The 14,734-nt window shown below is 36.8% G+C and overlaps 1 protein-coding gene across 1 annotated transcript; it reads left to right on the forward strand.

Annotated features, from left to right (window-relative positions):
• The first annotated feature begins 6,253 nt into the window (after positions 1-6,253).
• LOC107572657 (secretory phospholipase A2 receptor) lies at positions 6,254-9,717 on the forward strand. Its single transcript, XM_016259088.1, has 4 exons — positions 6,254-6,290; positions 6,364-6,732; positions 8,095-8,537; positions 9,526-9,717. Exons 1-4 carry the CDS (start codon positions 6,254-6,256, stop codon positions 9,643-9,645), a joined length of 969 nt encoding a protein of 322 aa, XP_016114574.1. The 3' UTR covers positions 9,646-9,717.
• The last annotated feature ends 5,017 nt before the right edge of the window (positions 9,718-14,734 follow it).

Genomic DNA, 14,734 nt, shown 5'->3' on the forward strand with positions numbered 1-14,734 from the left:
AGTAGATTGGTCCCTCTAAGCGAGATCCCAATTTCGTCGGTCCTCCGACGTGACGTCTCCGTTCCCTCCTTCAGGGAACGAGGGTTACATACGTAACCGAGACGTTCTCTAGTCTGTATTGTCACCTGCTGCTCCTCCATATGTCCAGCAGGGGTCAGTGTTTCCCGACACACCTACTGACACTGCATCTGAGAGGCTTTTAAAATAAATAAAAAATCAATCAATCATTTATGAATTATGTTGATCATTTATAATATATGAATACTTTTATAATAATGATAATAACGATTGTTATTAATCAAACAACTGTAGTTATATTCCTTTGGCAAATAAACACATAGTTAGGTAGAGTGCAATAATTTACAGTTAAAATATTATGGTACATACGACACCCTAGATATTACAAGGATATTGTACTTAAGGAAGAAAATTTTTTCCATTTAATGGATTAATCAAATGTATATGTCATTCATGTGTATATATGTGTAATTTTTCATATGAATGACTCCACTTAAGAGTTATATTACTCAATGAACTGACTGAAAACTCAATCAATTTGTGTCACAGAACAATAACAAATCCTGATATAAGAAAGCATAATTTAAGAACAAATTTGACCCTACAGAGGACAGGCGGTTTGGAGAAGGGATGGATGGAAATGAATGAGCACATCAGTCTTAGTGGGTTGTTTTTTGACATTATACCGAATTAGACTTTTAAACTATTATTTGTTACAGACAATACATATTAAAATGATTAATGTATATTGTATTAAAGATATTCTGTGAACATCTTTCTTTCCATTAAAGCAACAGTTATCCACCAGAACATTCAACTCTACTCCTTTCTTGCAAACTTTGGTAATAAAACAGCTGATGTAGTTTCTACTTTAACTAGCTAAACACTACTAAATGTACTTGAGAATCGTGTGAAATAAACTAAACACTCACAAACAAAACTGTCAGCGTTACTTTGGACAGACAGAAAATCTACATTTGCATTCATTTCTTTAGGACCAATTGTAGAGACTAGTTTTTTAATTTGATTATTCACTATGATCTCTAAATATATATATATATATATATATATATATGCATATATAACTGATCACACCAGGCTCTCCCTCACTCATTCAACCATCAAAGTCACCAGAGAACTAACGTGTACTCTATTTCCCATCATCCTCCCTGGCACTCAGTCACACACAGCTCTCATCACCACCACCATAAATAGAGCACACACACACCATCTGAAGCTACATGCTACTTACCTGCCTTATAGACCTGTGTGCCACGGTTGCTGTTCTACTAGCCTCTTCCAAGTTGATTTTCAGTCAGCAACAATCCTGCAAGTTACAGTGGTGGCGAGATGAAGCTTCATGAAGATGTGAGGCTTTCCAGCCAGATGTGGTTCATTTCTCGAGGCTTCGAAAGCACGCTAGGGACACCTGCTGGTCGATCCAAATACAGTGCAGGAAAACACTGTCAAGAGTGTGACAGCACCAAAATGTGCGCTTCATGGTTCAAAAAGGCTTGATACATTAACACACACACACACACACACACACACACACACACAAACAAACCCATATTAAACAAACAAACAAGTTCTTTGAAGTTCTTAAGCTCAGTGTTGATTCATGTTTCATATCGCGTTGTAACTGGGCAGTGCTTTTGCTGAACAGAGGGAAATGAGAATGGATAAAAGAGGGTAATAGCGATTAATGTGGACTGGACAGTGTAGTTTTTAAGTGGAAGCTTAAAAACAATATCAATTCCACCAGAAGTGAATCACTGCAATCAAACGAGCCTCTCACACACACACACACACACACACACACACAAACAAACCCATATTAAACAAACAAACAAGTTCTTTGAAGTTCTTAAGCTCAGTGTTGATTCATGTTTCATATCGCGTTGTAACTGGGCAGTGCTTTTGCTGAACAGAGGGAAATGAGAATGGATAAAAGAGGGTAATAGCGATTAATGTGGACTGGACAGTGTAGTTTTTAAGTGGAAGCTTAAAAACAATATCAATTCCACCAGAAGTGAATCACTGCAATCAAACGAGCCTCTCACTTCACTAAAACAATACAAGGTTCGATACGGAGCTCCGGCTGGGAGTACCTGACGTTCTCACAAGCTTCGAAGCCTCGTGTCAGGCGTAACATCGGTAGCAAGTACCTCAAGTTGTACACCAGTCTTCCATCATCTCAACATGTCCCTTATGTGTTTGTGTGTGTGTGTGCTCTGTATTACCCATATCCTCTATTATCATCTACAACAATCTGCAATATCCTACTTAACTGGTTTCCAGTGGTAAACTTGTTAAAGGGACAGTTCACCCAAAAATGAAAATTATGTCATTCATTACTCACCCTCATGTGGTTCCAAACCGTAAGATCTTCATCCATCTTCAGAACCCAAATTACGATATTTTTGATGAAATCCGAGAGCTTGTGCAATGGAACTGAAATGTTCCCAGGCCCAGAAACGTAGTAAAAAAGTCCATGTGACATCAGTATTCAACCGTAATTTTAGAAGCTACTTTTTGTGCTCAAAGAAACCAAAAATGGGTTTATTCAACAATTTTTCTTCCCCGCGTCACCATCTGCCACCATTATTAAGAATACCACAATGCATGCGTGTGCATTCCTCTACTCGTAAACAAGGCGCAGCACATGCGTGTTCTACGTCAGCAGAAGCACACGCATGCATCGTGGTACTCTCCCAATTAAAGCAGATTGTTTCAAAGCAGCTTTACGCTGACAAACAAGAAAATAGTGATTCAGTGACGCGAACAGAATTAAATTCTGCTGTAAATCAGCTCTAAAAGATAATAGTAAACGTTCACTGTTCAGCTGAAATCAGTTCATTGTTGATTCAGTTTGGTTCAATAACTGTGTAAAGTCTATCAATTACAGAATGAGTTTAATTAATCTATAAAGCAGCTCTGGAGAAAACAGTAATGTCATCGTCCAGCTCAGTTCAGCTCGCTTCCAATATTGTCTGTGCAATCAATGGTCAATAATGGTTCTTATTATTATCAATACTTAAAACTGTTTTTGGTTCTTAATATTTTTGTGGAAACTGTGACACTTTAACTTTTTGAGGATTATTTGTTGAATACAAAGTTAAAGAACAGCATTTTTATATATAAATAATTTGTAATAAGTATATCTTTACTGTCAATTAAATCAATTTAATGCAATCTTGTCAAGTAAAATATGGATTTTTAAAAAATCTTACTCCAGACTGAATGGTGTTGTATCACATTTTCCACAAAATATGAAGCAGCACAACTGTTTTTAACATTTTATAATAATCAGAAATGCTTCTCTCAGAAATGATCTCTGAAGGATCATGTGACACTGAAGACTGGAGTAATTATGCTGAAAATGCAGCTTTGATCACAGAAATATGTCCCTCTATGTAAAATAGATGTGTAAAATATTATTTACAAATTGCCATATACACCAGGAAAGACACATTAAAATGTAAAGACGTATGACAGTCATTCATTAATGTTAATGATAATAATCATTTTAAAAAGCATTTTTATTTCTGTATTGTGTAATATTTGTATGTTAGTAAGTGGTGTTAAAAATAGCTCTAATAAGATGGTGGGTTTATGGCAGTGGTCTCAAAGTCAATTCCTGGAGGGCCACAGCTCTGCAGAGTTTAGCTCCAAATCACACCTGCTTGTGATCCTGAAGAGCTTGATTAGCTGGATCAGGTGTGTTTGATTAGGGATGGTGGAGCAAAACTGTGCAGAGCTGTGGCCCTCCAGGAATTGAGTTTGAGACCAGTGGTTTATGGTGTGGTGGGCCGCTCTGTGCCTAAGAGTCCAGGGCCACTTTTTAGCCCCAGTCTGCCCCTGTCTCCAGCACTGCTCTTGCTCCGCCGACTTCATCCTAGTCTCTAGCTCTGTCGGCTCCACTGTGGTGGTCTCCAGGTTATAAAGTCTACTAGGACAAAGGAAAACTCCTCAAATTTGGCCCACGAGATCCACTTTCCTGCAGAGTTTAGCGCCTACCCTGATCAAACTCACCTACCTGTGATTTTCTAATGATCCTGAAGACATTTATTTAGCATGCTCAGGTGTGTTTGATTAGGGTTAGAGCTAATCTCTGCAGGAAAGTGGATCTCGTGAGCCAGATTTGAGGATCCCTGTTTTTGCGAAACCTTTTTATTTTTTAGCACCACTGATCTTGATTTGGCTGGTTTGAAAGGCATCTGGGCCCTCTATCCCCCGAAGAATCCACCGGCATCCTGGGATTGATTCTGTGTTGACTGTGGGGTCTATGTTGACTATGGTCATCCATAAATGCCCTGATGGGTGGTTGTCATAAGGCAGAATTTGTCTGAAACTTTGTATTATGAGCCTTCCTGTGTTTATTTGCCTCTTTATGATGAACCGTGTGTTGTATTCCTCAATTGTAAGTCACTTTGGATAAAAGCATCTGCTAAATGAATAAATGTAAATGTAAATTTGTTCTCTGACTTTTCCCCTTCTCCAGAAGATTCACAGAATCTTTCACAGACATAGCAGCAGTTTAGTGCAGTTCTTATTCACTTTGTGTGAGGTGCTAGTTGGTCCAGGTGCACAGTCTGCCTCTCTGACTCCCTTTAGCTGCAGCTCTGACAAGTCAAATTGTCCATCTGTACAATCTGGTTTATTGTAGATTATATGACTGATAATTATAGTCACAGTTTGAGTTGACTGTAATGTTAAAGTCATAGTTCACCCAAAAATTATGGATTACTTGTGGATTATTGTGATGTTTTTATCAGCTGTTTGGACTCTCATTTTGACGGCACCCATTCACTGCAGAGCATCCATTGCTGAGACAGTGATGCAATGCTACATTTTTCCAAATCTGATGAAGAAACAAACTTTTCTACATTCCTTACATTGTGTTTTTTCATGTATTTTGTCTTATTTTGTATAATTACCTGTACATGTGCAGGACACTTTATTAACACACAGGTTAATAAATACATTCATTTGTTTTATAGTCCTGAAAAAACACTTCTAGGAACCATTTTCATGCTCTCTGACGCTATTTGAATAAAGAGCCTCATATTGCAGCAAAATCACAATGTAAATCAGTCTCAGCATCTTACGTACAGTACTAAGCAAAAGGCTTTGCATAATGCAATGTATAAAGAGTTGGGTAGATAGTAAAAGACAAGTAAAGGGAGTATAAGAGAAGAAACTTAATAACCCGGTGAAAAGATCAACCTGCAGTCGGTCCAGAGCAGGTAAATTTATTTATTTATTATGATTTACTTTAATCTGAAGGTCTTAGAGCACTATTTATATATATATTTTTTTGCATTTGTAATTCGCATTTTTACAATTTAATACTGTTTTGTTATATTATCAATATAAGACTTGAATTAAAAAAAAAAAATCAGAACTCCATGAAAAAACCTAAATATAATAACATTAGCTGTATAAGTCAGTTCAACTTAAATTATATTAAACTGAGTTAAAAAATAGTTGAGTCTTGTATAACTTCAAAAATGAAGCTGAAATTGGTTGAATTAATTAGTTTTTTTTATGTTATGTTGTTATTTATATGATACATTAAAGAAATGGGTAAAACATGTTGCCATGACTTATTGATTTAAAATTGTCATATAATTTGTTGAATTAAAAAAAAAAAATCAGAACTCCATGAAAAAACCTAAATATAATAACATTAGCTGTATAAGTCAGTTCAACTTAAATTATATTAAACTGACTTAAAAAATAGTTGAGTCTTGTATAACTTCAAAAATGAAGCTGAAATTGGTTGAATTAATTAGTTTTTTTTATGTTATGTTGTTATTTATATGATACATTAAAGAAATGGGAAAAACATGTTGCCATGACTTATTGATTTAAAATTGTCATATAATTTTTTTGTACTTGACCAATTAAACAAAAAATGCTTTTGCTGCTGAAACTGGTGAATTATCATATCAAATAAGCTTTAAGTTGTCAGAATATGAAATTTATGAACAACACCTGAAAGTGTTGAAAATTTCAGAATAGCAAAAACTGAAAATGACATGAATAAAACCTCATGATCATGTTCTCCAGTGTGGAACAATGATGCTAAAATGGATGCATTTAGTCATTAAACTATTTTAAATGTTTGAGCGATGTCTGAAAATGACTGGACTTTCAATAGCACAGAACTAAGCAACATGTCGTATTCTTGTGATTGATTTCTTTCAGTGAACAAACCTGTGAAGACGAGATGATGCAGAACAAGATTCAACTCGTTGTTTTGCTCGGTGAGTGTCAGTGAAAGAAACTGACGTCAGATTAGAGGTTTAGAGAAACGTAACACTGTTGATTTCCCTGCAGCAGGAATCCTGTCGAAGGCTTCATGTGACCAGTATCGATTTGTCCTAATCAAAGAACCAAAGACCTGGGCAAAAGCGCAATCGTACTGCAGGGAGAAATACACGGATCTGGTGACGGTTCAGAGCGATGAAGACAGAGCCAAACTAAAGGAGGCAGCAGATGCTGTGAGCTTCACATCTGTCGCCTGGATCGGCTTCTACAAAGACCCTTGGCGTTGGTCGCATCAAAACACGGAGATCAGCTATGAGAAGTGGGGTTTCCAGGAGCCGCACTTGCCCAACACAAACGAGGCCTGTGCGTTTGTAAATAGAAACGGACAATGGAGTGACACATCCTGTACTGAACTAAAATACTTCTTTTGCCAAACTGGTAAGAAATTATACAGCACTTTTGTTCAGTTATAATCTAGATGTCTGGGAATTTTCTTGAAGGGTTTAACGCTCATCGTTTTCTTCAATTGAGCTTTATAAAATAAAACCTTATACACAGTGCAAAAAAACACTAACTTACTCTGTATTTTATCTTATTTTCCAGTACAAATATCTAAACATTCTCAAATGAAGATACATTTATTTGAGAAGCAAAATGACTTTAAAAAAATAATCAGAATGGAGTAAGAAAAAAAGAGAAAAGATTGTTTCTCACTCCACTGGCATGCATATATATTATATACAGGTTCATCTCAATAAATTAGAATGTCATGGAAAAGTTCATTTATTTCAGTAATTCAACTCAAATTGTGAAACTCGTGTATTAAATAAATTCAATGCACACAGACTGAAGTAGTTTAAGTCTTTGGTCTTTTGCCTTTTGCCTTTTGCCTTTTGCCTTTTTGGGGTCTGACTTTTTGTGTCTAGCTTTTAGCCATGCGGCTTTTAGCTTTTCACTCCTAGTCATGCTTCTTTAGCTTTTTGAGCGTGCTCTGGCTTACACGTCAGCTCCTCCGAAACCATGAGGAGAAACGCCACCTGGTCTCGTCAAACTTTACTTCTATTTCTATTTCTTTAGTTTATTTCATTTTAAACACATTCTTAAATCTTGTCTTCCAATGGAAAAAATCCTTAAAGTAAGATACATTTATCTGAGAAGCAAAACGGCATTAGTTTGCAAAAATTAAAAAAATGAAACCAAAGTTTGCAATTTTTCCAGTTTCATCATCAAAGAATAATTGCCAATTTCTTTCATTTTTTAAATTTTAAATTTTAACTTCAGAAATGGTCATTTGAATAAATACAATCTAGACGATTTTCTATAATACAGGTCACAATTTAACAAAAGCAAAACTGAAAAAAATGAGAGAAAATGGCAATTTTCCATTGATGAATAACTGAAAATAAATAAATAAATAAATAATGACGCTCAAGCAGAAGTGAAACGCAGAAGCAAAAGATGCTTCTCTGATACTCGAGAGATTTATTAAATCAGACCACTCACAACAGGGCTATTATTATAAACACTATATAGGCATTTAATAAAGACATATCAAAATTACTAAACTTTACCTAAAATGAAAGTGAAAACAGAAAATATAAACATTTTATCCAACATAAATGGAAAACATTAAATAACTAAACACTGCACAAAAAAAAAACTTTTCTAAGCCATTTTGTGAAGATGAGTTTGTTCATATTTTATATGATCAAACTTATACACTCTTACAGTTAATTTTGTGTGGCACTTCAAATGTTCAAGCATGTTTCTCTGTCCTGACCACAAATCTACTCCTTACAGACTACAACATACTTCAGTACAAGTTTAGGTATTTTGAATGGAACATGAACTGGCATGGTGCTCAAAGATACTGCAGATCAAGCTACGTAGACCTGGCCACCGTTACAGACGACACTGAGAACACATACCTCGCAAATGTGATTATAAGACAGTACGACAATGAGGGCTGGATCGGCCTGTCCAAGAACCTGGGGCTGTGGCAGTGGTCGGATCAGACCAGCGTATCGTCGTCTGTGCAATGGGATTCCGGGCAGCCCGATAACATGAACAGCACTGAAGATTGTGTGAGTGCTGATACTGATGGACAGATGGCTGACGACACCTGCTCGACTCGACTGCCTTTCTACTGCCGTGAGAACACGAAGATACAGCGTGTGAGATTCGCAGTGAAATCAGACGGATCTCTGGACGAATCCACAGTGATGGAGGCCATAGAGAAGAAGGTGAGATGATGCTGTATGTTATTTTAAAGGGGTCATTTGATGCGATTTCAATTTTTCCTTTCTGTTTGGAGTGTTACAAGCACTTGGCGCATAAAGAAGATCTGTAAAGTTGCAAAGACTAAAGTCTCAAATCCAAAGAGATATTCTTTATAAAATTTAAGAGTCAACCACGCCCTCCTAAAACGGCTCGCTCTAACACGCCCCCACATATCTAAGTATGTCTACACGTGTGTGTGTGTGTGTGAGTGAGAGAGAGCGTGTGTGTGTGTGTGTGTGAGTGAGAGAGTGTGTGTGTGTGTGTGTGTGTGTGTGAGTCTGTGTCTGTGTGTGTGTGTGTGTGTGTGTGTGTGTGTGTGAGTGAGTGAGTGAGTGAGAGAGTGTGTGTGTGTGTGTGAATCTGTGTCTGTGTGTGTGTGTGTGAGTCTGTGTCTGTGTCTGTGTGTGTGTTTGACTGTGTGTGTGTGAGTGTGTGTGTGAGAGAGAGAGAGCGGGTGTGTGTGTGTGTGCGAGTGAGAGAGTGTGTGTGTGTGAGAGAGAGAGAGCGGGTGTGTGTGTGTGTGCGAGTGAGAGAGTGTGTGTGTGTGAGAGAGAGAGAGCGGGTGTGTGTGTGTGTGCGAGTGAGAGAGTGTGTGTGTGTGAGAGAGAGAGAGCGGGTGTGTGTGTGTGTGCGAGTGAGAGAGTGTGTGTGTGTGAGAGAGAGAGAGCGGGTGTGTGTGTGTGTGCGAGTGAGAGAGTGTGTGTGTGTGAGAGAGAGAGAGCGGGTGTGTGTGTGTGTGCGAGTGAGAGAGTGTGTGTGTGTGAGAGAGAGAGAGCGGGTGTGTGTGTGTGTGCGAGTGAGAGAGTGTGTGTGTGTGAGTATGTATGTTATTATTATTATTGTATTCCAATTAACAAAATTTTTTCTTAATAGTTTAGTTTTAGTTAACTGATGTCTAAACGGCGGTAGATTGATCTCGTTCACTAATCACTGATGTAATCTTGTCTCTAGATGAAGCAGATGTTCTCGGATCTGGACGTGGAAATCACATCCAGCATAAAATGGATTGTTCAACATGACGGGACAATCTTCCAGCAGCAGGAAACACAAGAAAACACAAGAGACGCATGAGTAACATCCAAATGCTAGACTCGGATACGTACCATATCTTGTCCAGTCATTTATGAATTATGAATTTATGAAAGCTACAGGAATTTATAATAAATAAGATTTTATGTTTAACACCATCAAAATGTAATACAGTTTCATTGATATCGTTAATGATTCAATGCTTTAGATACTGTTCAAATATTTATGAATATAAATAAGATCACGTTGGATAAAAACACAGGAACCAAATATTACTTTCTCATGATTTCCCTATTTAGTGCTCATACTGTACATGCATTGCTTTTACTTTATAAATGTAGAATTCAGAATTTAGAAAAAGATAAATAAATAATAATCTAGTCTTGGCCTCCTTTAAGTAGTTTAGTATCTAATTATTTTGAAATACTATCATGTAAAATAATACAGAAATAATGACTTTGAAATATACAGCGTGATTTTTATCACACAATCATATTTTATGCATTATATTTAGGAAACACTGAGGTGTTTTAGTAACCGATTAACATGATTTTTATTGCGTCTCGCTTGTATGGTTAATAGTGATTCATCTGCACGGTTTACATCAGGCATCCTCAAATTCTAGTGTCATGCCGAATTTCCTCTGCATGTGCATGACGTCATTTGATGACATCGGTGCGGCCGATAAAATTTAAAAATTTTACTGTATTTTTAATCAAATAATTCCTCCCTTCCACACTTCACAGCCAGAAACGTCTGGGAATCAGCTATGATTTCAGCAAGTATATACTCTTGTAAAATAGAGAATACATTTGATCAGCAAGGGGTAAGACAACAGCATGTACAGAAATAAGCAGAATTGATTATGCATAATTGATTATTACACATTGGGAATAAATGTGACATTTTTTTGTATAGTCACAGCTCTTACATATTATTGCCCTTTTGTTGGTTTGATTGCTTCCATTGTCCTCGTTTGTAAGTCGCTTTGGATAAAAGCATCTGCTAAATCCCTAAATGTAAATGTATAGTAAAATCATTAAATCAGCATTTGGATCCAGACTTGCCTGAGTTTTGAAATGAGTGTGCCATGCACAAACACTGACTGCATTCATTTAATTCAGTTCACACTTTACCTTACATTTTCAGATTTGCCCCACAGTGTCTATCTACAACAATATTACTTTATGCAAGGTCTTGTTCTGAGGATTTACTTAAATGTACTTCAGTGCAACTGTATGTTTAAGACAGAAATGACACCATAGCCCTGAGTGGAGTGGAGTTTTTTACTATTTCCTGCAGTGTAAAATTGATTTAAAGGTGACATATCATGAAAATCTGACTTTTCCAGGTTTTAAGAGCTATAATCAGGTCCCCGGTGCATCTACCAACCAAGGAAATGTGAAAAAGATTAACCCAGTAACTTTGTTTTGGTAAGCCTTTTTCTGCAAGCGAAAGTTTGAGCAAAGCATGCTAATTGTTCTGTGTTTGGCTGCTCAGACGAGCACAGAACACTGTTTAGAGTCCCAGCCTCAGAGGAGACGACAGAGCAGTGCATTTATTGATTTATTTACTGTATATTGCTGCTGCCACACAGATCTAAAATAAACATGCGATTTATTTCCCAGCTGTTTACCTTCACAGACATAACCCACTGTTTTTGTAACTCGTGTGTTTTTAATGTAAACTTGTGTGTGAATGAGAACTTAGTTTAGTGCTCACATGCTGTGACAGCCGCTTTCTGTGCGTATGCTTCTGATGTGTGCGCTCAGAAAACCGTTTTCAGAAGTTTTCCGTACCATCAGAAGTTTATTAGCAGGTACGAGCTTTAATTGCGCAGCTCTATTCTGGAAAAGGGGGCGGGGAGCAGCAGCTCATTTGCATTTAAAGAGACAGGCCCGAAGAACAGCGGGTTTCTGCTTCCACTCAAAATAGGCATTTTCAAAATGATATAATAAATTATCTGTGGAGTATTTTGAGCTAAAACTTCACAGACACATTCTGGGGACATCAGACTTATATTACATATTGTAAAAAGGGGCATAATATGTCTCCTTCAAGGCTGTTCCATGTGCAGTCCACAACACATAACAGCCTATTGTTTTACACAATATATCTACAGAAATGCTAATTAGCAATGTCCCATTTTGGTGTTCACATAAAGCTTAGTTGCAACTGAACTGTGAAACATAATGACAACGGCTTTTACAGTTTCTACAGTTTAAAGTCAACAGCATGCCAAAACAACAGAGCTTCATGGTAATGATTTTTCGGTGTTATATTATACTCACTCTTTCAGCTCAATGCGTATTACTTCTCTCTCCTGCTAAAGATGCTTATAACGTGACATTAAAAGCTGCAGATGACGTGGTTATTATAACAACAGTAGGAGGAATACGAAAAACAGATTGATACTTTCATATCATCAGTTTTCATCGACATTTAATATTATTAATCTGCATGTTAAGAGAATTGCATAATAATCAATGTTATAATTATAAAAAATATTTGTGAAAGACAAGGACAGACAACTTAAACTTTGAAATTAAAAAAACAACTTTAAAATTGAGATTTTGCTGATAATGAGAGCATTTTGATTATTATGTACTTTGTTTTTTAGTAAATATTTGTTTTAAGTAAAATATAAAAATGGTTCAGACCCTCAATACTGTATCTTTTCCATCACACGGCCTTCTGCCATATCTAAATGTAAAAATAATAATAGCCTGATAAAACATCTGATCTTACCTTTTAATATTCATATCCAATTGGGCTCTGATGAAACATTTACATTTTTTGTAGAAAAATTCTCAGACTCCATTGCTTTGGCTCTCGGGGCCCAATATCCTCATCTTTGATGACTATTTTGACTTTTTTTCCCTTTCACAAAGTACTACTGCTGCATAGATGGAAATGTATAACTATCCCAGAACAAAAACAAGTGTCCGGATCTGAGAAAGGAAATATAGAGACTGGAGCTTGTGGAACTTTAATTGAATACCCCTGGTTTACATCAAGCAAATGAGTTCACTTGGCTTGTCATGCTCATCCATCTGTGAATCTGATCAGAGATGATTTCCATGTCTTTTGCTTTTGTCTAATGGTCTTCAGATCAAGGAGATCCATCAAAGTCATCAGGTAATGAGAGGCTTTGCATGAAGGCTGGGTTATGACAGATGGCTTTATGTGAAATAAACTCAAGAATAAATTACCACTGGCAGTTACTTCATTTCAATCAACTGTATTGAAGTCAATAACACTGCAACACTAACTACAACTACAAATCATGTATGGTGATGAACATTTTCATTCAGAAATTACTAATACATTTTTTACTAATAATTATAAAGAAATTATGAGTAACATTGAATTAAAACATGAAATTATGAAGTAGAAAGACTGAAATGGTATTTTCTTGTAAAACCTACTCCAATAATCTTTATTCACAACTTTGAAAAAGCATTTCTAACAGTATACACAAAATTAAATTTGATGTAGACACTATTTTTACTTATAAATGGTCATATTAGTTCAACTTGTGTTCGACTTATGTTATTTCCCACAACCCTTTGGTCATGTCATAAAACCCTTCAAGCTGGCGGTCATTAAAGCCTCTCATTAAGAAACCACAGCTAGATCCTAGTGAACTGGCAAATCACAGATCCATCTCAAATCTTAAAAAGTTGTGTCTGCTCAATTGTGGAGTCCTGGAAAAAAACAGGGCCCGTATTCACAGAACATTTTATCTTGCAACTAAAATTTCTCCTAAATAGCAGTAAAAGATTTAGCTAAGAGTTTTCTCTTAAAACCTATTCACAAAGCTGTCGAGACAAACTTTTACTAAGGAATAGAGAGAAGTTTTAAGCTCAGAGTAAGAGGGCGGGTTTGACCTCATTGCTATGGATGATGTCAGCATGCTTACTAACTACACACACAGTGATTGGCTGATAGTCTCTGTCAGAGATTTATTCATAGAAATATTGTAGAGTGCAATATTATGTTGCCATATTCAAATAAAGGTTTAAAAAAAAAAAACTGGACGCAAGAACTGTTACTTCTTGCCCAACTGGTTAATGAAAACAAGGATATAATCAAAGGAAAATTTGGAGTTGGGATAGCCACCTAAACCAAAGGTGATACCTTTATAAAAGATCATAATCACCAAATGTTTATGTTCCGAGGCAACAGCCATTTTAGGATAGTTTGTGGCTTGGTCTTAGTGACTTAGGAGTCCTCTTCACTACTGCTAACGTTTCACAGATTTAGGAGCTAGTTTTAGTGCTAAAACGCTTTGTGAAATACTCTTAGAGAAAATATTTAGGAGTCCTACATTTTGGACTGACAAATCCCTTTAAATGAAACACCTTGAAAAAACCCTGAAAAGGTTACTCGGGACCGCCTATCCCTTTAAATCGGCGAGTTATGAGCTACTTTTAGCCTTAAGATGTTTTGTGAATATGGGCCCAGATATCTGTGAAGAATTTCAGTCAGGTTTCAGGCCCCATCATAGCACAGAAACTGCACTTGTTAAAATTACAAATGACTTGTTTGTTGCGTCAGACCAAGGCTGCATCTCATTGGACGTTACCTTGACAGAGTCACCACTGATAAACTACACCTAACTGTAATGTAGAAATGTTTATTTTTGGTGAAATTGCTTTGCAACAATGTGTATCGTGAAAAGAGCCATAGAAATAAACGTGAAAAAAAAGGTATTTTCTTGTAAAACCAACTATAAAAATCTATTTACAACTTCAATTTTTTAAGTGTACCAGATCTGAAGTACAGAAAATATAACTAATAAAATACACAAATACTTTTTTTGTGTGTGAAAGTACAGGCACTTAGATATCAAAAATAAAAGCCATGGCAGATCAGACAGTTCAGGGCACCATGGCGGAGCAGGCAGACTAGGAGGCCATGGCAGAGCAGGGGACTCAGGAGGCCATGGCAAATCAGACAGTTCAGGAGACCATGGCGGAGCAGACAGTTCAGAAGGCCATGGTGGAGTAGGGAATTCAGTGGCCTTGGCCTCGCCATTCGGCCCGGCCACTACGGACGGACCCATACTACCCCCCCCCCCCCCAAAAAAAAAATCCTTGGGGGGAAATAAGATTTTAACGGCCCCCCA

This window comes from Sinocyclocheilus grahami, unplaced genomic scaffold (assembly GCF_001515645.1).
Source record: "Sinocyclocheilus grahami isolate Dianchi unplaced genomic scaffold, SAMN03320097.WGS_v1.1 scaffold1788.1, whole genome shotgun sequence".
Lineage (NCBI taxonomy): Eukaryota > Metazoa > Chordata > Actinopteri > Cypriniformes > Cyprinidae > Sinocyclocheilus > Sinocyclocheilus grahami.